General features: G+C 50.7%; 1 protein-coding gene across 4 annotated transcripts in view; it reads right to left on the bottom strand.

Annotated features, from left to right (window-relative positions):
- Positions 1-25,300, bottom strand: part of MRTFA (myocardin related transcription factor A) — a 614,269-nt gene that overhangs the window by 13,280 nt on the left and 575,689 nt on the right. For all 4 annotated transcript variants that reach the window (XM_069654401.1, XM_069654404.1, XM_069654402.1 and 1 more), the window contains 2 exons: positions 24,929-25,090; positions 24,159-24,305 (listed from right to left, as the gene is read on the bottom strand). In XM_069654401.1, coding sequence (XP_069510502.1) covers positions 24,159-24,305; positions 24,929-25,090 — 309 coding nt within the window. The remainder of the gene's footprint in view (positions 1-24,158; positions 24,306-24,928; positions 25,091-25,300) is intronic.

The following is a 25,300-nucleotide window of genomic DNA, read 5'->3' as shown; positions in this document are numbered from 1 at the left end:
CAGATCGATCTGGGGATTGCCCCATGGTCGAAACAGTAGGCCCACTTGATCCTGCTGAAGTTCACACTCGTGGCAAGAGCGCAGCTCCCTGCTGAGTGACTCGGCGAAGGTGTTATTCACTCCTGCTAGATGAAAGTGTACCAGGAACATCCTTTGAGCAATGGCCCAGTGCCATAGCTCCTGCGCTTCCTTGGAGAGGGCAGGGTATCTGGTGCCCCCCTGCTTCCGAATGTAGAACATCGTTGTGGTGTTGTCGGTGGAGACCCGCACCACCTTGCCCTTGAGGGACGGAAGGAATGACTTGAGGGCCCAGAGCTCCGGGACGTTGATGTGCGACAACTTCTCCACCGGGAGCCAAAGGCCTCTTGTGTGGGGATTTCCGGTGTGTGCGCCCCATACCTCGAGGGAGGCGTCCGTTGTCATCATCTCCTGATGCGCTGGGGTCTGGAAGTCCGTGCCCGACCCCCCACCATTGAATCACCCGACGGAATGTCTTGTTGAGGCCAATCCTGTCCTCAAAGCTTCCCTTCGCCTGCATCCAACGGGCATCGAGGAACTCCTGCAGCGGCCGCATCCGCAGTCTGCACAGCCGAACGAGGTAGATGCATGACGACACAATGCCAAGCAGGGACTTGATGGACCTCACCCTGGCAACCTTCATGGGCAACAGCCATTGTACCTTGCCCAGGATGGCCTTTATCCTGTCCTCCAATGGCGCGGCTAGGCGCACCACCGTGTTCAGTCTGGCTCCCAGGAACTGGGCGTCCTGCGATGGCTCCAAGCAGGACTTTGCATAGTTTATCGAGAACCCCAGTTCTGTGGGCAGGCGGATGGTCGTTGCTGTGTGTTCGATGGCGAGTTCCCTTGACTTCGCACGGATGAGCCAATCATCCAGATAGGGGAAGACGTGGATCCCCTTCAGGTGCAGCCGCGTCGCCACTGGTGCTAGGCACTTGGAGAAGACCCGTGGGGCGATTTCAGACCGAAGGGGAGGGCCCTGAACTGGTAGTGCTGTCCTTGGACCACAAAGCGCAGAAACTTTCCATGCCCCTTGTGGATGGGGAAGTATGCATCCTCCAGGTCCAGTGACGATAGCACATGCTGAAGGGCGACCATCCGGAATCTCTGGGATTTTATCTATTTGTTGAGGCGGCAGAGATCTAGGATGGGGCGCCAGCTGCCGGTCTGCTTTCGAACGAGGAAGTACCGTGAGTATAATCCAGAGCCCCGGAGCCTCTTCGGGGCAAGCTCTATTGCGCACTTTTTTAGCATTGCTAGTACCCCTCAAAGTAGTTGAGGAATGTGGTTTTCTTTTCTGGCCACGGGTGGAAAACGGGGACAATTCCTTTGGAATTCCAGAGTGTGCCCGTGGGCCAGGGCATCCAGCACCCAACGGTTGGTGGAGATGGATTTCCATGCGCCGACGAAGTTCGCCAGCCGGCCTCCCACCAGGGTGCTCGGGTGGGGTCCCGGCTTCACAGCTGGTTCAGTGCTGCTTCACCGAGGCCTTATCGCCTTGGGCCCCTTGGCGATGACGACTATGTCCGCCAGCCTTGTTGCGGCCTCTGTAGGCCTCCTGCGACGAAGAGCGGGCAGCCTGACGGTATGAGGAAGCGCTGCCGCCGAATCCTTTGGAGGCACCTTGTGAATTGCCTCCGGAGGGCCGAAAGGACAGCCGTCCTTGATGGAGCGTGCCCAAGACACGGGCCGTCATGGTGTCTGGCTTGATGGCCTGCAGTGACTTGTCTACTGCCTTGCCGAACAAGTTGTTCCCGTCGAAGGGCATGTCCAGTAGCCTCGTCTGAACGTCCTGACGGAAGTCGGTGGCCCTAAGCCAGCCACGCCGGCAAAGGCAAACACTGTTGCCCATCTGGCGGAAGCCAGTGTAGTCAATGGCCGTGGCCACCGTAATGGGGTGGTCCGAAGCCACCTCACCTTCCTGTAAGATTTGAAGGGCCTCTGCCCTCTTGTCATCTGGGATGAAGTCCAGGAGCGGAGAGATTTTAAACCACCGCTCCCTATCGTAGCGAGCCACGATCGCGAGAGCGTTGGCCGGCTTAATGGTCAACGCCGCTGACGAAATGATCCGACGTCCCATGGTATCCTGCTTCTTCCCCTTGCCGTCCGGCGGGGAAGTGGAAGTCAACACTGTCATCCCAGCGGATTTCTTCTGGGCAGCCGCAGAGACCACTGAGTCCGGTGACGGCTGCACTCTGAGGCACATCGATGCTAACTCTGAGACCCGGTACTACTTCTCTCAGCGGTTTCTCTTCGCCAGGGCCGAGGATGGGTTCTTTAGGAGGGTCAGCCCCTCGTCCCAGATGTCGTCCAACAGCGGGACCGAGAGCACGGTCTTCCTCTTGGCCTCTCGTCGCTGATAAAGGAATCCCTCCTTCACCTGCTCCTCGAGGCATAGTTGAAAAAGCTCGGAGGCCCTAGCGATCATGGCGTGAAACAAGCCAATTTCGTCGGGAGGAGAAGCCCGGAGTAAGCGCGACGGGAGATCTGCTCCGTCGTCACCGCCATCGTCGTCCATCCCCCCGTCATCTCTGTCTCGTCCCTCAGAGGAGGGGATGGAAGTGAAGGATGGAAGGGTGTGGGCGAATGGACTCGCCTCCGCTTTGGTGAAGGGCTTCCCGATGGTCAAGGCGCCACTGGATTGTCCGCCGGAGGCAAAGGCATCCTTGTTCTTATTTCCGAACACAGGGTGTTCAGGGCCAGCAAGATGTCCTCCGACCTGTCCGTTGTGGTTGCGACGGGCGTGTCGGCAGCGGCATGGTGTCCGGTTCCTCGTCGATCTCCACCTCCGCCTCGTTGGGGGTCCTTCCCGTAGGACCTGACCTCGGCGAATCTCTTGTCCAGGACTGACTTGAGGCCTGCCAGCTCATCCTCGGAAGAGATATCCGAGCCCGGTAGGACTATTGCGCCCCCCCTTCTTCTCGGCCAGGGGTTTCACAGGTTCTTTTCGTTGGGCAGGAAAGACTATTCCCTCTGGGAGGGCAGGGAAACTCTTGGCTTTGAGGTTGTCTCCACTGGGGCCGCATCTGCGGGTCTCGCCATGGATGCTGCCACTTCCTGAATTAAAGCCTTAGCCAGATGAATCTGGGCCTTCATGACCTTTGGCACGTCTGAGGCCTTCACCGTGGGGGGAGGGTAACCGCCTTGCTCCCCCTTTGCTTTCTCCATCGGAGTCGACCGGGGCTTCTCCCGAAGCGCCCTCAAAGGTCTTAGAAGACCGCTCAGACGACTTCTTGGGTTCACCTGCCGCCGGGCTTTTCGCCTCCAGCCAGTCAGCGAGCCGTTTGCGATAGTCCTTCATGGTACGGGCAGACATGTCCTTGCAGAACGCACAGTCCTCCTCCACGTGCGACTTGTCCGAGCGCAGGCAGTAGAGGCATCGGTTGCTCATCCTCCTTGAATACGTTCTGTAGTCCACATCCTGGGCAGATCCTAAACAGCTTGGATCCAACGGGCGTCGAGTCTCCTTTGTTTCCGGCCATGTCCACGCAGGGTAGGCCTCAAAGATCTTCCGGAATCCTCCAAGACGTGAAATTCGATGAAAATCCGCCCTTGAGGAACGTAGAGATTTCCGAAACGGATCCCCGTTAATCGGTGGAGTTTGAGGCTCAATTTGACCGAAAAAGTAAGAGTAAACTCTTTGAAAAAATGCAATACGCAGTAAAAGCTCGAGAGCTAAGCCCGAGGACTCCCAACACTTGAACGTGTGGTACAAATCAGAAGATGGCTGCCTGAGGAGGGGCTTAGGTAGAGGGCAGTCATTGGCTGGGGGCAGTATGACCCAGAGACCAAAGATTGGTTATTAGGAGAAAGACAGTTCAGAAGCAAAACTGAAACTGATTTTTTCTTTTACCGAGGATTCCCAGCATGACGATAGGGAATATTCATGAGCATATGAATCCATGTCAGACCCCATGCTGGAGAATACTCCATCACTACGGGTGCCAATTTAAATTATGAAAAGACAGTAGGAGCAGATGCACAAGGATAGTCGTAACTTCTGGCCCTCTCTATTGCTCACCGTCTCCATGTGCTTCAGATCTATTCTGTTGATAGAATGCTTCTTGTCCAGCTTTCAGGTCCCAACTCAAGCCCTGCCATTGGCTGCTGGCTCGTGTTCTCCTCCTGATCACATTCTGCGCCACTGGATACAGGTTTTACAAAAACACAATTGCTATCTGTCCCAGGTTCTCAAGATTAACGGCATGTACTCTACCTTCAGAGTTGGGTTTAGACAGGCATCACTGACACTGCCTCAAATTTGATGTAGCCCATCATGTGTGGTTGTTTACTTAAGATGTTATGCAGGAAAACATAGAAGAGGTTGAAGTGAAGCAATTGAGCACTTGTTCATTCTTCTTTCTTTTAAACATCTTTATTAATCGAAGGCTTACAAATGCAGTATGTTACATTTTCGGAGAACTGGCAACAAAAAAGGTAAATTCTATGCACAGCTTGCATTCACGCTCTCCAGATCAGAGATCGATCTCTCGCCTCCGAGTGTTTTCACGTTTGTCCCTCACCGAACCCCACCCAACTCACACGCAACCCAAACCATAGCCCCACCCCCACCCCCACCCGCCATTACCAACTCCTTTATAACTCCAACTTGTGGGATCCAGAGTTCGAACAGCATGAGGTCCTTCACAGACGATCGAACCAGGGTTCCACCCCTGTGGTGGGCCTCAAATGACATGTGTATTTTTGAGTAGACGTGGTGTAAAGAATTGGGCTTCCAAATTGTAAGAAACTTCTTTTTTCCCGGTATTGAGGGCACATATCTTCTCCATGGCCATCACTCCCCAGATCTTGACCCGACAGCGGACCATTTTAATTTTTCCAGCTCTGCGCGAGGGTCATCCTCGCCGCCGACAATAGGTGGGTGATTAAGGTGGCTCTTGCCCCGGACATTGCATATACTCCCTCTATGTAAACCCCTAACAAGATGGTTTTCAGGGACATCGGCAACTCCGCTCCTGTGATGTCTTTAATGTGGCTTAGTATTTCTTTCCAAAATGCCGTCGCTTTGAGACATGTCCACCACATGTGGAATAGGTCTCTCCTCTCGCCGCAGTTTCTCCAGCACATAGGTGAGTAGGACTTGTTGATTTTATGTATGCGATAAGGGGACATGTACCATCTGTGGCCTAATTTGTATGCTGATTCTTTAACCACTTAACTGCCATGCCCCCCCACCCCCCAGTGCCAAGGCCATTTTTGGTGATTTTTGTCATGATCTCTGCTTCCAAAAGATCAGGACTTGCCCGACTCCCTTGGAAGCAGACCCATAACCCCGGTTCCGAGTGCCAGCCAGTCCCAATTGGGACCTTTTGGACCCTGTCCTGGCGCCAGTGGCACCAGGCTCATAAAGATGCCCAGTCCCAGCGCTGGAAGCGCCGGGCTCATAATGCTTGGGTGGACTTACCTGCAGCAGACCATGCTGCTTACTTACCTGCCAGGTGAACCCCTGATCCTCTTCTGTTTGGGACTACTTTTCCTGTTGGGTGGGGCAGGAGCCACTCCCTAGGTTCAGAACACTGGAACTCTTCTGGAAAGCAGGAACTCTTTTCTTAGGTGTGGCTGTGGAAGGAGACACCTAAGCACTACAGGAGGCTATTTAAACCACACCCGATGGATGAATCTTGCTTTGCGTTATTCTGCATTCTCTGCAGCAGAACGCTCATCGTGTCTTCTGCTTCTGATCCTGGGCCTAAGGGAACAAAGGCTTACCATCCTGGAATCCAGTCTTCAGCAGCTCCTGTAAAGACAACGAAAGAACAGGTTAGCACTACGGTCTTCAGTGGCAGCGCATCTCTTACCTGGTCCATCGGCTGTCACCAACGCCTCGCGCTGTATTCCGGCATCTGAAAGATAAAGGCTTACCTACTCTTCGTATGCTCCGGAGGTCTACGCACTGCATTCCGGCATCTGAAAGACAAAAGCTTACCAGCTCTTCGCACGCTCCGGAGGCCTTCGGCGCTGCATCCCGCATCTGAAAGACAAAAGAAGGTGCGTTTAAAGACATTGGGCAACTTTATTACTCACGTGCCATTACTCCTTCCCACGCCAAATCCAGTGGGTATTCCAGCACCCTTCAGCTTCTCTAAAGCTCCGAACTTGTACCTGCAAGATAAAAGGGACAGTTAGTGCGCATCGTGAAGCAGGCTACAAGCGCTTACTTACGTGCTTCCAGGCGCTTCTATTCCTCGCGCGGGTCCGATCCTCAACTCTCATCAGCCCGCCATCGCCGGAACCCTGCAAAACAAGAGATATCATTACAAAAGACTTTTAAGACATTTGAAGTGCCCAGAACTTACCGTTCGTGCAGTTAACGACGGACAGCAGTCCTCTGAGGTCAAGAGGCCTGCACCCTTATCCAGTGAAGAAACTGGTTACGGCACCCTGCCCCGAGGCAGATGGAGAGCTCGGCGTTCACTTACCTAAGGTGAGGGTGTTAACCTTTGGGGTTCTACAGGAGAAGAGAAAGGGAAGAGGAGAGAGGCACCCAATAACCCCAGTTCATTAATCCCATATTTTCTATCTGCAGACATCTTACTCTTCGAGTCAGACATACAGTGCACAGAGGTCCAGCCCAAAGAGCCAACCGTGTGTTACACATCACCTTTGAAGATACCGCATTCACCCAGTCAAGACCGGCGCCTCTGCGGGAATCAGGTGAGCGTTACAGAACGCAAAGCCAATCGCAAAACTCCCACCCAGGCGCTATGGAAACCTCGGATACCGACCAGCTAGCCCAGTTACTTGGGGAACTAAGAGCAGAAGTGCATGCAGCCCGTCAGGAAACGAATGCTCTAAGAAGGGAACTGATTATTTCCAAGGAGCGAACAGACGATCTCGCTAGACAATTGCTACAGTCACAAGCCGGACAAACTCCGTTACCCGCATCAGGGGCAAATCTTCCTTCAACATCCTCTACGAACCCAGTGCAGATCAACCTACCTGGGAATGTACCTCTGGCTCCGCCAGAACGATTTTCTGGTGACCCAAAGAGGTTTGCAGTATTTATTAATCAGTGCCGGTTGCACTTCTTATGCCGGCCAGCAGCCTTTCCAACTGATCAAGCTAAGGTAGCTTTCGTGCTTTCGTACTTTAGTGGCAATGCGGCAGACTGGTCGATCCTTCTAGTTGATCAAGATGATCCGGTTCTCCATGATTTTCGAGCTTTTCAGCTCAGTATGGAAAAACTGTTTGCAAGACATTCACAGGGGCAGGCCTTGGACAATGAGCTCCTTTCATTGCGACAGGGTAATCAAGACCTTTTGGCTTATATTGCGTCTTTCAACAGACTGATAGTGGAAACTCGATGGCCTGAGGACAAAAGGATTACGCTGTTTTATAGAGGTCTACGTGGAGAGCTCAAAGATGTGTTAGCCCAAGTAGTGAATCCCCCGCAAGACTGTTCGGACTATATTGACTTAGTCGTTCAAATTGACCACAGACTGCAGAACAGGAAGGCCGATCGTTCCAAGTTTGATGCTCGAGTATTTTCCAAACCACCAACTCCTACCAAAGGAGTAGACTCCGGGGAACCCATGCAAACAGGGGGCCTGAAAGGACCACTAACACAAAAGGAGCGGGAAAGGAGAAAACAGCTGCAATTATGCCTCTATTGCGGAAACTCGGGGCACTTTCTTCGAGACTGTCCGGTGAAACCAGCCAAGAAGGCAGTAGGAGCTGCAGTTACCAGGGTCACAAACTCTGAGCAGGGAAACAACCTGGCCCGACAAGAATAGAGGTCCTCTTGCCGAGCGTTAAAACCAGTTCCGTGACCTCGCATTTCGTGATACCTATGGTCCTCATTAGCCCTGAACATCCGGATCGATTACATGCGATTGAAGCTTACGTCGACAGCGGTGCCATCGGCAATTATGTGGATCATGAAATGGTTTTGAGGATGAATCTGACTCTTTGTCCAAAGGCTGTAAAGGACGTCATTACTACGGTGGATGGTACGGAGATAGCCTCCGGACCAGTAACGCATACCACCCAAGAAGTGACGCTAGTAAGTCAAGATGGACACCATGAGAAGAACGTGTTCGATGTGATCAAGGCCCCCCCAGTTCCAGATTATTCTAGGAATTCCTTGGTTAGAGAAGCACAATCCTCAGATCGATTGGCGAGCAAGAACGGTTCAGTTTCCAGAATGTGTCTCCACTTGTCACCCTCGACCTGGTGTTGCACTGGCAGCAATGTCCTCGGAGGCTCCTCAGTTACCTCCTGAATACCTAGAATTCCAAGATGTTTTCCGGAAGGATCAGGCTAACTCTCTACCTCCTCATAGGTCTTATGACTGCCAGATAGACCTGATACCTGGATCTACTCCTCCTTGTAGTAGAATTTATGCCCTCACCGAGCCTGAGAATCTTCACCTCCGACAATACCTGGATCAATACCTAGCGAATAGGTTTATTCGTCCTTCCAAGTCCCCTGCTTCCTCAGCTTTGTTCTTGGTTCCAAAAAAAGAAGGGGACCTTAGAACTTGTATAGATTATCGCGCCCTGAACCAGATCACCGTTAAGAATAGATATCCGTTACCTTTGATCCCTGAACTCCTGGACCAAGTCAGAAAAGCATGCATATATACAAAGCTGGATCTTAGAGGAACCTACCACTTGGTACGAGTAAAAGAGGGCGATGAATGGAAGACGGCCTTCCGCACCAAGTATGGGCTATTTCAATATCAGGTCATGCCCTTCGGACTTTGCAATGCCCCGGCCGCCTTTCAATATTTTATGAACGATGTCCTCAGAGAGCTCATAGATGTGTGTGTTGTTGTTTACATTGACGACATCCTCGTTTATTCTTCATCGGAAACTGAACATCGGAAACACGTGAAAATGGTCCTCGAGAGATTGCGTCAACACAAACTTTTCGCTAAATTGGAAAAATGTGTTTTCAACGTGACTGAAGTTGAATTCTTGGGATTCATATTATCACCTAGCGGAGTGCGTATGGATTCAAAGAAGGTCGATGCAATTCTCAAATGGCCATCGCCATCCTCCGTAAAAGGTGTTCAAAGCATGTTAGGATTCGCTAACTTTTACCGCAGGTTTATCCCCGAATTCTCTCGAATAGTCCAGCCCATCACCGCCTTGTTAAAGAAAAACAAACGTTTTGAATGGTCTACCGAGGCGGAACAAGCTTTCCAGAATTTGAAGACTAGATTTATCTCTGCACCGATCTTAAAACATCCTCGCCCAGAACTCCCCTACATCGTTGAAACTGATGCTTCGAGCCTTGCCATGGGGGCAGTTCTATCACAAAAGGACCCAGTAACCAATCAGTTGCATCCCGTGGCATTTTGGTCCCGCAAATTCTCGCCTCCTGAAATCAATTACACTATTACTGATAAGGAACTTCTAGCTATCAAGTCCGCCTTTAAGGCTTGGCGGCATTATCTTCTGGGGGCCCGACACACCGTTACTGTGATTACAGATCACCGAAACCTGCAATATTTGAAAACCGCAAAAGTTCAATCCTCTAGGCAACTCCGTTGGGCACTATTCTTTGCCGAGTTTGACTTCATAATTACCTATCGACCTGGTACAAAAAACGGTAAAGCTGATGCCCTTTCTCGGATGGGAGTGGAAGAACATTTGATCAATCCTAAACCTGTACCTATCATTCCCGAACAAAGAATTCTAGGTGTAATCGCCACACAATCCATAGAGGAAGTTAAGGATAAAGCCAGGCTACTGGTAACTCCAGCAGACATACAGAATTGGCATCTGCAGGGAAAGGACTTTACGGTGAAGGACAACCTATTATATTTCCAAGAACGGTTATACCTGCCCAGCACAGATTTACAGAAAAAGGTAATCTCTTGTTTTCACGATTCTGTAATGGAAGGACATCCCGGTATGACCAAGAACTCGGAAAAGATCAAGCGCTACTTCTGGTGGCCGTCTTGGAAAAAAGATATCAGAGACTTTATAATGTCCTGTGGAGTATGCGCCCAAAACAAGAGTCAAAAGGAAAAACCAGCCGGCCTCTTACGCCCTATTGACATCCCGCCTCGCCCTTGGCATACGCTTTCTATGGACTTCATCACCGATCTACCTCCATGCTCCGGATACAATACGATCCTAGTAATCGTGGACCTATTCTCCAAGATGGCGCATTTCATTCCACTCAAAGGCTTACCAACAGCAGCAACTCTGGCCCGAGAATTTCTCGAAAACATCGTCCGACTGCACGGTTTTCCTTCAGTTCTAATTTCGGATCGAGGTAGTCAATTTATTTCTCATTTTTGGCGAAGTTGCTGTCGGTCGGCTCAAATTGATGTGAGACTTTCGACCAGCCACCACCCTCAAACCCACGGACAAACCGAGAGGACCAATCAAACTCTGGAACAGTATTTGCGCTGCATGCTACAACAAACTGAAAAAACTTGGAAAGATATCCTTTGGATAGCCGAATATGCCTACAATAACTCTGTCCACTCGGGAACTGGGAAGACCCCGTTTTTTCTTTTATACGGTAGTCACCCTCGAACCTCGGAGTTGGATCCACTCCAAGATCTTGGAACACCAGCAGTAGACCACCTGCATTCTATAATCACCCAAGCCTTTAAGGAAGCCGTTTCTCACCTTCAAAGGGCTAAAGAACAATACAAGAAAGGAGCAGACCAACATCGGAAGGAAGCCCCCCAATATCAAGTAGGAGATCAAGTCTGGTTATCCACCAAATATCTACCTCTAAAAGGACCACGCACATTCAACCCAAGATACCTTGATCCCTATTCCATCACTACCATAGTAAATCCAGTAGCGGTCAAGTTGGACTTGCCCCCTCACATGAAGATACATCCGGTCTTCCACGTCTCTCTATTAAAACCTGTGCAACCTCAAACCCGACTAACTACATCTCCAAAACCTATTCTAGTTGATGGAGAACTCGAGTTTGAAGTCAAAAGCATCCTGGATTCCAAGATCTCCAAATCTAAACTATTTTACCTGATTGACTGGAAAGGCTACGGTCCCCAAGAAAGATCCTGGGAACCTGCAGAATATGTCCACGCGCCTCGTCTAATCAAAAGATTTCATCGAACATTTCCTAACAAGCCCAAACCCCCGGAGAAGCCCGGTTTGGGAGGGGCCTTGAGGGGGGGTGCTGTCATGATCTCTGCTTCCAAAAGATCAGGACTTGCCCGACTCCCTTGGAAGCAGACCCATAACCCTGGTTCCGAGTGCCAGCCAGTCCCAATTGGGACCTTTTGGACCCTGTCCTGGCGCCAGTGGCACCAGGCTCATAAAGATGCCCAGTCCCAGTGCTGGAAGCGCCGGGCTCATAATGCTTGGGTGGACTTACCTGCAGCAGACCATGCTGCTTACTTACCTGCCAGGTGAACCCCTGATCCTCTTCTGTTTGGGACTACTTTTCCTGTTGGGTGGGGCAGGAGCAACTCCCTAGGTTCAGAACACTGGAACTCTTCTGGAAAGCAGGAACTCTTTTCTTAGGCGTGGCTGTGGAAGGAGACACCTAAGCACTACAGGAGGCTATTTAAACCACACCCGATGGATGAATCTTGCTTTGCGTTATTCTGCATTCTCTGCAGCAGAACGCTCATCGTGTCTTCTGCTTCTGATCCTGGGCCTAAGGGAACAAAGGCTTACCATCCTGGAATCCAGTCTTCAGCAGCTCCTGTAAAGACAAAGAAAGAACAGGTTAGCACTACGGTCTTCAGTGGCAGCGCATCTCTTACCTGGTCCATCGGCTGTCACCAACGCCTCGCGCTGCATTCCGGCATCTGAAAGACAAAGGCTTACCTACTCTTCGCACGCTCCGGAGGCCTTCGGCGCTGCATCCCGCATCTGAAAGACAAAAGAAGGTGCGTTTAAAGACATTGGGCAATTTTATTACTCACGTGCCATTACTCCTTCCCACGCCGAATCCAGTGGGTATTCCAGCACCCTTTAGCTTCTCTAAAGCTCCGAACTTGTACCTGCAAGATAAAAGGGACAGTTAGTGCGCATCGTGAAGCAGGCTACAAGCGCTTACTTACGTGCTTCCAGGCGCTTCTATTCCTCACGCGGGTCCGATCCTCAACTCTCATCAGCCCCCCATCCGCCATCGCCAGAACCCTGCAAAATAAGAGATATCATTACAAAAGACTTTTAAGACATTTGAAGTGCCCAGAACTTACCGTTCGTGCAGTTAACGACGGACAGCAGTCCTCTGAGGTCAAGAGGCCTGCACCCTTATCCAGTGAAGAAACTGGTTACGGCACCCTGCCCCGAGGCAGATGGAGAGCTCGGCGTTCACTTACCTAAGGTGAGGGTGTTAACCTTTGGGGTTCTACAGGAGAAGAGAAAGGGAAGAGGAGAGAGGCACCCAATAACCCCAGTTCATTAATCCCATATTTTCTATCTGCAGACATCTTACTCTTCGAGTCAGACATACAGTGCACAGAGGTCCAGCCCAAAGAGCCAACCGTGTGTTACACATCACCTTTGAAGATACGGCATTCACCCAGTCAAGACCGGCGCCTCTGCGGGAATCAGGTGAGCGTTACAATTTTGGTATATCGCCATACAATGCCTTCTAACGGTTTCTCTTTCATTAACACCTTAAGTGCCAAGGACGAGGTATCTACTCCTTGGCAATAGGGAGGTAATCCCAAGGACGAGATACCTCGTCCTTGGCACTTAAGATCATAGTGCATTTGGAAGTTGTGTGTGCCCTCGCCCATATTTGATTCCACTCCTCCTCCGTTAGAGTCTCTTCCATGTCCCTTTCCCAATTCGCTCTATATGGGTGATTGTCTGCCGGCTGGGCCCCGGAGAGTAATCTATAAAGTCTGGTCACTCCCTTCGTTGTCTGGCCCTCCTGTAGGGTCAGCTCGAGACCTGACTGCATCCTTGTGCCCGCCTTTTTCACTGCTGGGTGGGTTATCCAGTGCCAAATTTGTGCATATCTATAGCGCTCGTTTTCCCCTATGCCACATTTCTGCTGGCAATCTGAGTAGAGCAGTGGGGAGCCATCGCTGTACATGTCTCTTAGGGTCAGTGTGGCAGCACCAGCCCAACCCTCCCAGAATTTCCTCTGGAGGCCCGGTGAGAAGTCTGGGTTGTGCATCAGCGGTGCACAGGGGCACAGGCATCGAGGGATTCACTTCGATCTTCTGGCTTTATCCCAGCTGAGCAGTGACCACTTGGTCGATTCAAGGAGAGCTCCCCTCTTCTCCCGGCTCTCCGCTTTCAGGCTTAACAGTGCGATTAGAGGGATTGACGTGGCTGTCTGTTCAATCCGACACCAACCTTTGTGGTTTTCGGGTCGCGCCCATTTCAAAATTGGGGCCAGCTGCGCTGCTAGTATATATCTGTCCACCTCCGGGTACTCCCAGTCCTCCGAGGAACAGTGGGCACATTACGATGCGTTTCTGGACCCTAGGTTTCTTGCCTTGCCATATAAACTTAAATATCGCATTTTGCAGCTCTTTGGTCTTAGCAGGTGGAATAGCCACTGGAATGGATCCCACCACATAGAGGAGAAGGATGGTCATTTTTACTGTTGTGATACGGGCGAACCACAACAGTTCCTGGGTTTCCCATCTGAGCATGTCTTCCTGCAGCTGTTTCCTATTTGTCTTGTAGAGCTTGCTCATGTCACTTGTTAGGTGAATCCCCAGATATTCTTTCACTCAGATCACCGGGAACATCTTCTCAAGTTTCTCAACCAGTTCTCTTTTCACCGAGATGTTCATTGCCTTAGATTTAGAATAAGTGAAGGCAAACCCTGCGACCTCTCTGAATTCCTGCAACCGCTCTAGGCATTGTTACTTCCGAGTCCCCCATGAAGAGCATAACATCATCCACGTACAGCGCAATTTTATGGGTCTCTTGGCCGTATGTCACACCCTTGATCCCCGTGTCCTGTCTGAACGGCGTTGCACACGGCTCCATCGCCATCGCGAAAGACCAACGGGGACAGGGGACACCCCTGTTGCGTGCCTCGTCTTATCTTGACAAACTCTGGGCTTTGACCATTTAGTGTAAAACTTGTTGATGGGATCTGGTAGTTGGCGAGCACCATCTTTGTGAACTCTGGGCCGTATCGAAAGCCTTCAAGAAACAGTTTTAGATATCGCCAGTCCATGCTGTCGAAGACCCGTCTCGTGTCCAGGGCAGCCACAGCAAACGATTGTTGAGTTTGTCTCCCCACATCTATTACGTCAATTGCTCTTCTCACATTGTCCTGAGTGTGTCGTCCTATGATGAACCCTGCCTGATCATCATGTATTATGTTCAGTAGGACCTTCATCAGTCTAGTTGCAAGAATTTTTGCATATATTTTCACAACAATGCGATAGGGAAATAGCTGGAGCATTCGTGGGGGGCATTTCCCGATTTCAAAGGCAATATGGTCGTGGATCACCCCATATCGTGCGTTACCCGCCCCTCTTCTCTGATGGTATTGAAGAGCCCCGTCAGAGGGGCCAGCAGTTGCGTTCAAAATGTTTTCTAATAGCAGTTTCCAAGGCCGTCTGGGCCTTATTTTCCGGAAGTGCCGAGATGGCGTCGCTGATCTCCTGTGCCGTGACTGGACCCCAAGACTCAACCTATCCTGCTCTCTGATCTGGGGTAGGGAGATAGAACGAATATAGGAGAGTTGTTGCGCTGGGTCAAGATTCTCACTGCGTAGGAGTTCCTCATGGAATTGCATCATATCCCTTTTTTCATGTACTGCTGTATGTGGTTTTCCGTGCTTGTCGTTTAGTTGTGCTATGTAGTTTCGGGTCTTCGTTTTCTTAATTAAGCAGCCAGGAATCTATTCGCCTTGCCCCCATGTATGTTGTAGGCCTGCTTTGTTTTAGCAGTGTCTGGGCCACTCATTCTTCCATGTGGTTCTCAAGTTGGGCTCTGATACTCCTGAGCTCTCGGAGGGTCTTCCTTGATGGTTGGATCTTGTGCTGGGCTTCTGCTTCCCTCACCTCCTTTTCTAACTGGTGCGTTACCAGGGCTCTGTCCCTGTATTATGCCGCCGCCTGTGATATAAATTCTCCCCTGACCACTGCCTTCCCAGCATCCCAAACTATCCCCCAGCCTGTTACCCCATTATTGTTTTCTATGAAGAAATTGTTGATGGCGCTCTCCATATGGGCTCTTAGCACTATGTCTTTCAGGAGTAGTTCATTCTGTTTCCAGGTTGGCTTCTGCTTACGTCCAGATTCCCCCCACTCCACCCCCACCAGCACCGGCGCATGGTCGGAGAAATATTCCACCCCAATTTCTACCTTTGTTATTTGGGGGACTAGGGTGGCCGAGACCAGGATCATGTCTATTCTGGAGTAGCCTAAATGGACGTCCGAGTAATGAGTGTATTCTCGGTTCTCCACCTGAAAGAATCGCCAAGTTTCTATGACTCCCATTTCCCTAAAGAAGCGACCCAGCGCCTGCCTATTTTTCTGACCCGCTACCGTGAGGGGGTGGGGGGATAGTAGTCTTATCCAACAGCGGGACCATAACACAAAGTCCCCTCCTATAATCAGTTGGCCCTCACACCAGCTGCCCAGTTTACCCAGCAAGCCCGTTATGAACACGTCCTGCCGGTCATATATGGCTAGGATTGTGCATATATTGCCCTTTATCGTCCCTTTAAGCCAGGAGGTATCTCCCTTCCCTATCCCTGCGGAGCTGTAGCTTTTTTAATTCTATATCCCGCCCTATCAAAATGGCCACACTTTTCTTTTCCCCCCACTAGATGCGTAGTATTGCTGTGGGAAGGCGCAGTGGGCCATCCCCTTCTCGTCTTTAGGGAGGCGGTGTGTCTCCTGTAGTATGCCCTATTGACGCCTGCATTGCTCTTAGCCTTTCCAAAATTACTCAGCGTTTCACCGGCGAGTTCAGGCCCTGTGTGTTCAGGGAGACTACGTTCGACTCAGCCATTCCCAAGTGGGGTGTGGTTTCCCACTGATCTATCTGTACTGTGGAATACCTGTTGCATCCTTCGCCCACCGCCTGCTGCCCTTCCCAACCCTGGATCAACCTTCTATACTTTGTACCCCTGGTCCCATCCCCACACCCTCCACTTCCCTCCCACCACCCACCACCTACCCCTCCTTTGTAACCACCGTGACCAGGATTCCCAGGAATCCCCCCCTCTAACAACCTGGGATGTTGGGTCACTGTATGATACATCAGTCCCGAGTGACTTGTAAGATCCGTGGCTCAGGTTGGATTCCAAGGATTGGCTTCACCTGTTGCTAGGAAAGATTTCATAATTGTATGTCATTTTCCCTAAATGTGTACACCCCAAACCTTTTGCTGCTGTTTAGACACCATAGACTGACTTTGCCAGAGAAGCACAGCCTTCAGCTGCACTCCTCTCCCTTAGTCCTTTTCCAATGCTGCAACTTTTCTGCAACATGTAACAAGTACACAATGTACCTTCCAGTACAGTGTACTTGGGTCTGTAGTCATTTTCCAACGGCCCTAGATACTCCTGATGGACTTTTTGTGAGATGTGCAGATGTGTCATGGACAGGGCTGGTGGCAGCTATCTTTTCGCATTATTTCTAACCCTTTCCTGCCATGTAAACTGCATTAGGCACAAATATTTGGCCTGGCTCCAAAATGGCCATGCCACAAGGTTCTTTGTCCTGTCCTTTGGCCATCTTGTCCCTTCACCTTCCCCAGGTCGAGTCGACCCGGGTCAGTCCTTATTTGTCATGCATTTTCCCACGAAACGCAATGCTTTCGCAGGCTTCTGCATGCCTTGTGTGTGTGCCTCCAGGATGTGGGCTGGAACGTCTAAGCCCAATACACATCCTGGGTCCCAGAGAGTCCGGAGTGCCATGAATGACTGGGACCACGTGGTCTGTGATTGGTCCACGTATGGAGTGTGTGTTTGTGAGCAGATCTCCCATTGGGTCCTCTTCGTTTTGGCGCAAAGGGAACTTTGGATAAGAGGAGGCCAAAAACACCCATACCATGTCGATCTCTGGAGTACTCACTGAACAAAGGATAGGATCTAAGTATCCTGAAACTACGAAGCTGAGTCGAGGAACCGCTGGTGACCCGCTGGAAGGTTTGGCACCCTGAGCCCGCTGTCGTCCCGTGGGACCAATCTGCATCTGATCGTCCTAGAAGGTCTGCGAAGACGCTTCAACCCATTAGAATAGTGGGACCAACTATTCTCGGCACCTTCATCAAAACCTGCAAGTAAGCTTTCTCTGAAGTGTTGCTAGGCCAACTAGTGGGCTGACCAGCTTACCCAGTTGCTTTGCTCTGTCACCGCCGCCGTTTCTAGGAGGCCCCCCGAAACTTGGTATACTGCTAGCTCTGTGTGCGCGGCACCCTCACACCGAATTTCGTACACTTGGCATTCCCAGGTTTGAAGTGAGACGAGTGCGCCAGGACCGGAGCATACAAGGTTACCGTGTTGCCCTGCCGCGGCAACGACCTTTGCAGGTGCGCTGCATTTGTGACCCTCTTTCCCCCCTGAAGCCTGCTGCAGTGAAACTGGGTCGATTCATCCACCCGGGGCGGAGAAATCGCCACTGTCCCGTTTGGGAATCATCATTGTATCTTCGGAACTGAAAGCCACAGAGACGTCCTTTTTGTTGTGTTTGAACCTGCAAGCGAAGTGGACTGAACTGGCGAAGTTTGGGTCCGAGAGCGCCTGGGACCGGTGAGTACTTCCAACACCAACCGGTGGCCCCTAGCGCCAGGGCCCCTTTTTACGCACACGAGTGTCCCTTGAGGGCCCCTCTCCTTTCCACTGCTAGTGCGAACTAGCAAACCATTCCTGAACTCTGGAACTACCCCTGCCTTCAAGTGGAGGTCCTCCCTGAATAGTGGGAATCTATTCTTCACCGCCTCACCCACCTTCCTGAGCTGCTAGAGACCCCATTTTGCCCATTGGAACAACCGTGTGCGCTTGCATTGCATGTACTATTGAGCACAAGGCTCCTCTCTTTTTAGGGCTTGAACTGCCTCTTAGTTACGTGTGTTGTTGACGTAGAAGGGGCCTAAAGACTACCTGCACTGCCCGTTTCCTTCCCCTCTAGGTTGTAGACATATTTCGTGCATTTAACCCTTTAGACCCCCAAGGATCTTGTATATACATTGTATTGATAGTGGTGTGTTGGTTTACTGCGTGCTACTGTGATTCTTTTGCTATGGTCTGAGTTACAAAGGCCTTGTAATAAATGTGTCTATATTTTTGATATAACACCTGTCTGTGAGTCATTTCTAAGTGTCCTCGCTCTGTGTGCTCATTGAGGTCCTTCAGTCAACCTCACCCCTCCTGAGACCTAGTCTTGACTGCCTGCCATAGCTACCTTGATTGGTCTGGCTTGTCCAGGGATTACCCTGTTCCAAGAAACTAGGCTGGCCTTCTGAACTTCTGCCCACCAGGTCAGAGTTCAGAAATCCATCTCAACACCTGTCTCTGCTTCCGCAAGCCTTTAGGTATTTAAGTCCCCTTCATGTTGCGACTGTACTCTTCTGTTTACGGGTCAAGTCTTGCACTATCGCCGCTGGGCGTCTTGCTGTGATTGGCTGCTTTGTGGGCCCAAAAGCTTTGGCTCCCTCCTGGACCTGCCTCTTCGTACCATGGACCATTCCCAAGGATTGGTCTCTACGGGCTGGGTGCTATGCACCAGGCTGGATTTCCTGTGGTTCTGGTCCTCCTCCAAATTCAACAATAAGAAGCCCTCCTTGCAAGAGCTAATTCTTCTCTGTTTTTCTCCCCAGCTGAACAATAGGCCAAACGGGTACGACCAGCTGTAGGATATTTGTTTTTCCCGTAGGGCCCTTGTCTCTGGTTGTGGAGGGTTGTGAGTGCCAGATCTTGGAACAGTTGAATCGGGTTCCCGTTGACCGTCAGGTCTGTCGTGGATCTGGCCGCTCTTAGAATGCTTTCTTTCGTAGTATAGGAGGTCAGAGCCACTAACACGTCTCTGGGTCGTGCGCCTGGGTCCGCCCTTCTGGGTCCAACGCGGTGAATCCTGCCGAACCCTATTGTTTCCGGCATGACGTCATGGAGCATGTTTCTGAAGGTTTGTTGCCGCATGTCCCTAAAATCCCCTTCCGGGACCGCCTCAGGCAGGCCCTTAACTCTGATGTAGGACCGTCCTGATCTATTTTCAAGGTCCTCCGTCTGCAATTCGAGGTTGTTCGTGGCCGCTGCTATTTGGTCCAATAAAAGGCTGGTCTGTTTGGTTTCTTCCTCTAAGTTGGATAGACCAGCTTTCACCATATCTACCCTGTCTCCCCCCATAAGTCTATTGTAGTCCGGAGCGTCAAGTTTGGAGAGTTGCTGGTGGGTTTGTATTTGCCTCTCGAGCAAGGTGGGTGTCGTGGAGCAGTGGGAGCTTGCACCACGTTTGCAGACCGGGCGGAACGGGAAGTTCCTGCATGAGCCTTCAGTGGGTTGTGGTCCTGCTAACAGGGTGGGGGGCCACAGTACGGGAGAGTACGGGAGACTACGGTGTAGTTAATTTTAGCCCTCTTCCTGTGATCTTGAGGGAGGTCTCCCCTTTCTTGTAGCCTGCTGGGTGCTGAGGGGCTACAATTTGCTTCTCTCCCCGCTGCCTGTCCCCAGCCCCACAATGTGTCCCCAGAGATGACCCGGAGCCTCCTCCATTGCTATCTTCATTCACAGCCATCCGCTGCTCTGGCCTGTGGCGCTTTCCCAGAGGGGCTCCCGGTGGACGCAGCTGACTGTCCCTTTACTTGTTATACAGGCGCGGTCTCACCCGCAGCCGGTCCCTTGGTCCCGCGATGATCCTCCGTCGCTGCTCCCTGCCTCAGGCTGTTTCATGCACTGGAGCATGTGTGGCGGACCAGTGGGGGCAGGTTGGGGGAGGGGGCGATCTCCTCCGCTCCTGTTCCACCTTGTCTCTTACAGTGCTCCCGTCATCCCCGCCGATCCGAACGTGGGGGCACAGGGCCCACCTACCGCCCACAGCTTCAGGCGCACACCATCCGGGCCAGGAGGATCGCGGCTCCGCCGGGTGGGGGTCTCAATCCGCCCGCCTCTTGCACTCCACCACGGCCGGGATACTATCTCCTGCGGGGCCTTTCCAAGCCTGCCTTCTGCCCAGCTGCAACACCGCTGTTTGTCTGTCCCGGTCCGGTTGGGTTGCGTTCTGCCCCTACACACCGCGCCTTCGGTTGTGCAGGCCAGTCTTCCTTTCTTTTGCTTTCGCCCCTGCCGGCTCCTGCCACTGGTCAGCCCCCTCTTCAGGCAGCACCGCTTTCCCGCTCGGCGGGGGTCTGTGGGCTGCCTTCGGTTTCCCAAGCGTTCCTGGCTGCTGGATTCTCACCCTCCACCGCTGGGACCGACTGCGAGGCACGGGTACGGCCCAGATGATTCGGCCTCCGCACTTGTCTTCTGGCGGCACACTCGCCAACCGTCGGTCCTTCACAGGCAGCTGGAGCACTCAGATTTGCGTCTGGGAGTTTTTCTTTTCCCCTGCACTCTTTGGGTCACCTCGGATCGCTGCAATCTGAGCCCAAGTCACCTTCTTCTGCTGCTTTTAGCGCCTTTTGGATCTTGTGGGCGTGGAGCACACGGGACGTGCGTCCACTTCAGCAGGCAGCCATCTTGGAATCCTCAGCACTTTTTCATTCTTACGGCGCTCCCAAATAAGCAAATTACTGTTCCATTATAGTTCCTGCTGACAACGTGTTATGGGCGTATCAAGTCAAAGTGTGGGCATTAATGAATCCAAAACTAAGGTAACTGTGCACATAAAATGGCCAGGCTGTAGCCCATGGTTTCCATAACAGCTAACAGCAAACACCATCAGCTCATTTCCTGAGGTATGTGTGACGGTTCACCTATTCTCGTCATTTCTCCCCAGAGGGGAACCCCTTTCCATGAGGCTAGGGAGGGGAGGCTGCTACCCAATAGTCCCCCTAGGGGTGGTTTAATGAGGGAGGACCTCATGGGGAGGGACTCCCACTCTGGGGATAAGGACCATCACCTGGGGTACAGCTCTATGATCATTAACTGTGATAACACTGGTACGAGGTGGCCCCAAGGAGGCATGACGATTAAGTTGATAACAAAGAAGTACTTATGTAATCTGCATGGGCGGAACTGGATACAAAGTATAAAGATGAATGAAGGACTATGGAGCCGAAAAGCAGCCGTAACGAGAAGCACAGTGGCAGCAGGAGCAGCGGTATCAAGTCATGTTGGTGAAAGTAGCCGGGACCCGAAGTCGCCAGTACGGAAGATTCCAAAACCGACTGAAATCAGTGGAGAGTCAGAAAGCGGCAAGAGGGCACCAAGGAAATCTCCATCTGCCGAGTGAAGGCGGACCGCATTCTGAAGCCAGGAAAATGCTGCAAAGCCATGAGTGCATAGGAAGGAAACCAATAGAGCCGAATAAGTGAACCCTGGTCCCAGGAAGTCTTGGTAAGGTACCAAAGACCTGTGAGAGGTAAGGGGAGGGGCCCAGGGATTGACACGTAGGCTAAGGTGGTTTTTCGCCAGCCCAGTATTAGCAAGGAAGTTAATGGGCATAACGAGATAAAAGGGTCTGGTACCCCCAAGAGTAAGAAGAAAAGCATCAGTGGAAATCTTCCTCGGTGTAGTTGCAGCGAGGAAACTACTGACCACAAGAGAAGGGCCTGGGTGCTCAAGAGTGAGAAGGCGAAAATAAGAGGAAATCTTCCTCAGCGCAGTGGTAACGAGGAAACCAATGGCTTCCCAAGAAGGGTTTGGAATCCCAACAGTGAGAAAGAAGTGTACCAGACAATATCGAGAGAAGGGAGTCATTCTCCTGGTACATGACAAAGAGCTGTGATAAAGATAACAGGGGAAGGGAGCCATTCCCCGTGGCCATATTGTGAATTGAACCAAGCAACACCAGTAGAAGACAGACATTCTCCTGGTGCAGGCCCAGAATTTATGTTAACTACGCCAGGGGAAGGGAGTCATTCCTTCTGGTTCTGTTGGGAACTGCATAAGCTTATACCAGAAGAAGGCAGTTATTCTCCTGGACATTGGATAACGACTGGGTGACGCCTGTAAACCAGGCGCAGGGAGCCATTCTTTCCCAAAGGAGGAACTTTCTGGTAGTTTATTCTTTAGAGGGTTAGAACAGAATTAGAGCAGAATTTGACACTGGAACGTTGATTTGACAGACATTCTGACAATTTCTTTAGTTTTAGTTCAAGGCAGGGAAACCCTTCATAGAGATAGGGACCGTGAGGTCTTTTATTTAAGAAATAAAGGTTTATAACCAAAACCATGCCACCTTTGTGTTAGCTTTCTTCTTAGACATCCTTACATATGCCATAAGCAAACATCAGGTTCAACCCACCTCAATCCCTTTTTACATAAATTAGCCACCTTTGCCTGGTGCCACTGTGCCACCTTATTTTTGTAATCAGTGTGGGGAAAAAGCTACAGGCACAAACAACCTTTGTTGGGAATCAACTTCAGAATGTGGTGACCAGATAAGCAGAGACTAGGTAGCCAGGATACTGGGGACACTATGGAAGCAAGTAAGAGAATCAGAAGACTGGGAAGAGTCTTGCTCTTGCACAGACTGCCCTTAACGATGGACAAACAGCCATGTGATAGGAAGAAAACATGCCACTAACCTACGAACTTGAAAACTCCCACACCTGAACCAAATTTAGATTAACCACCAGACATCTTACGGTCCACAAATTACAGTACTGCCTCCATGCACCCAGAGCCAGTATATTTGAGCACAAGCACACAGGCTAGTGTCTTGCAATGGGCCACTAAGCTGGAAGGGATGTTCTACACTGTTACACCAGGTCTGATGCACGTAGTTACTGCACAAAATCATCTTTAGGTGAACCTGAGGGCTCGGCATGTCATGATGAACGCGACACATAACCGCCCAATACTTGGCTCACTGTGAGTGGTTCCGCCTCGGAGCTACCCGATACCGATCGGTTTCAATCATCATCACCAGAAGCACAAGTAAAAACACTGATGAAAACATTGCCATGGATGCCCTACCTCCAGTGATCCAGCCCAAATTATCCACTCTATGTGGGATGGTTTTCAGATACGAGATACATGAAAAACAACGGTCGGGCCCTAATTTTGGTTACCGAAGGGGGCTTATACTCGTAGGCAGGGAGTTGTAAATATAAAGCAAAAAAAAAGAGTATAAAGCTACCCCTCCCTCTAGTGTCCAGATCTGGCATCACCTATAACATATGTGCAGATGTGGAATACATTCTGCACTGAGCCTCAATAGTCCTGTTACATTAAAAACATGTTCAGATTTATTCTTCAATATTTCATGGAGCGTGGTGCAATAAGCCCAGCTCTTTAAAGTGCACAACTCCGATGGGGCGTTAGTAAAAGGGTGTGCTTCATATGCAAACAACATATTCTGAAAGATCCTTCCTCGTCTTTGTGGAGAAAGACTGGCAGTTGGGGCATCCCTCCACATTGTGGTCTGGATGCAGGCAGTAAATGCTTTTCTGGTGGCGGTCTTCGATGAAGACTTTCTTCTGACCGCATCTTGAACAGGCCTTGAAGAGACACTTCTTTTCGGCCTCCAACATGGCGCATGAACTAGGGGCAAAACCTGGTCTGCGGCCACACACAATATAACAATCTGACGGATGGTGGGAGCGAGATCGGCAACAGATAACCGCTGCCTACAAGTCTCAAAGATGACAGATCGAAGAATTTGGAAGAAAAATAACAAAACACAGGCAAACATACTCGAGAAAGTCGAGGAGCGAACTCGAGGACTCCCAACACAAAAACATGCAGTAAAACATGCAATAAAAACATGCAGAAGATGGCCACCAGGGGTAGAGCTAAGGACGAGTGGGCAGTATGACCCAAAGTGACAGCAACAGGCTATACAAGCAACAATGCCGTTTTAGCTTAAAGCTAAACTGCTTTATTTTACTGAGGAGTCCCAGCCTGAAGATGGGGAATATTCATAGCATGTGAATTCATGCAAAACCCTGTGATAGAAAATGGTGCTTACCGACATATGATGAAAACAGATTAAAGGGGTGTATGAAAAGATGACAGAAGCAAAACTCTCACAGTGTGTCGGGATAGTGGAGAGGCACAGGTAGAGGTCACCCTCATCCACAAGGCTTCACTGGTCACCTGTTTCGCTCCCATACCGCAAAAGTCACTTAGGGTCTCACCTCTGATAGCTTTGGCTGCTGCTTCACTGCCTCCTCATACCCTGGTGGTTCCTTGCCTCTGAGTGGTGATGGTGGAGTGAAGAAGATGGAGGTCGGAGAGTCCGTCTGGGGGGCCGGCAGGACAGGGGATCCTGGTTGAGACGAATTCTGATGTGGACAGGAGAGGTGGAAGTAGGAGAATGGGGAAATAGTGTTGGGGGAAGGAAAGAAATGACATCTTTATATAACATGATTGCTATTTTCCTTGCCTCCCCACTTGTCCCATTTCTCCAAATCCCCTTATTCATACCCAACCAGTGCTCTCTCCTTCTCCACAACATTTGCTGTTGGCTCATCCAGTTCATGTCCCTTTGCTTGATGCATTAGCTCTCTCCTGTCGCTCAAACAAAGTTTGATCCAGCTCCCTCTTAGATCATTAAACTAAGTCTCCACCCAGTCTCCTTTTTAGCCCCTTAAATTAGTTACCTTATGTCCTTCATCTATGGACTGCATTCACACACTGATACACACATGTTGTTTTCCAATGTTCCTTCACAAAACCATCCATCCTAATGTCTCAGCATTTGCCCATCTCCCATGGTCAGCCACCCTCCCTCTTAAAGTCATTCACATTACTCTACCCAGTACAGCATCTGCCCAAGCCTAACCCCATGAGTACCTTTTGCACCATCCCCATGCTGCACAGAAAGGTCCATCTTCATGGCTTGCTCATCCCTCTCTGTTAAGCAGGCTCTAAAAATCCACCCCCCTTAGATGGAGCACATGTGTACCTTCTTCCCAGCCACAGGATGGCTTGCACCTTTGCTTCTTTTAGGAGATCGTTTGTGAAGACCATTGAAGAATGGTTGCAGTTTAGGAGGTGCTGAGAAAGAGATGACAGTGCTGGGCAGTCCGCTTGGACCCACCGTGGTGTGCAGAATAGGTCTCGGATCCTGCGTAAATGGGAGGAGGAGGCAAAATAGTCCAGTTTAGTGTTTCCAGATACACTGGATACGGTGCCCGCTCATTTGGTAAATAAAAAAGATCAAATGACCATTTGGTCGAAAAAAAAAAAAATTGTCAAATTTTTTAAAATTTATTTATATTTTTTTGTTTTGTTTGCTTAAAATAAAAAATATATATAAAACGGGGTGTTGGGGGGG

This window comes from Ambystoma mexicanum, chromosome 3q (genome assembly GCF_040938575.1).
Source record: "Ambystoma mexicanum isolate Mex_15411 chromosome 3q, UKY_AmexF1_1, whole genome shotgun sequence".
Taxonomy (NCBI): Eukaryota; Metazoa; Chordata; class Amphibia; order Caudata; family Ambystomatidae; genus Ambystoma; species Ambystoma mexicanum.
This window is presented reverse-complemented; position numbering and strand designations above follow the sequence as displayed.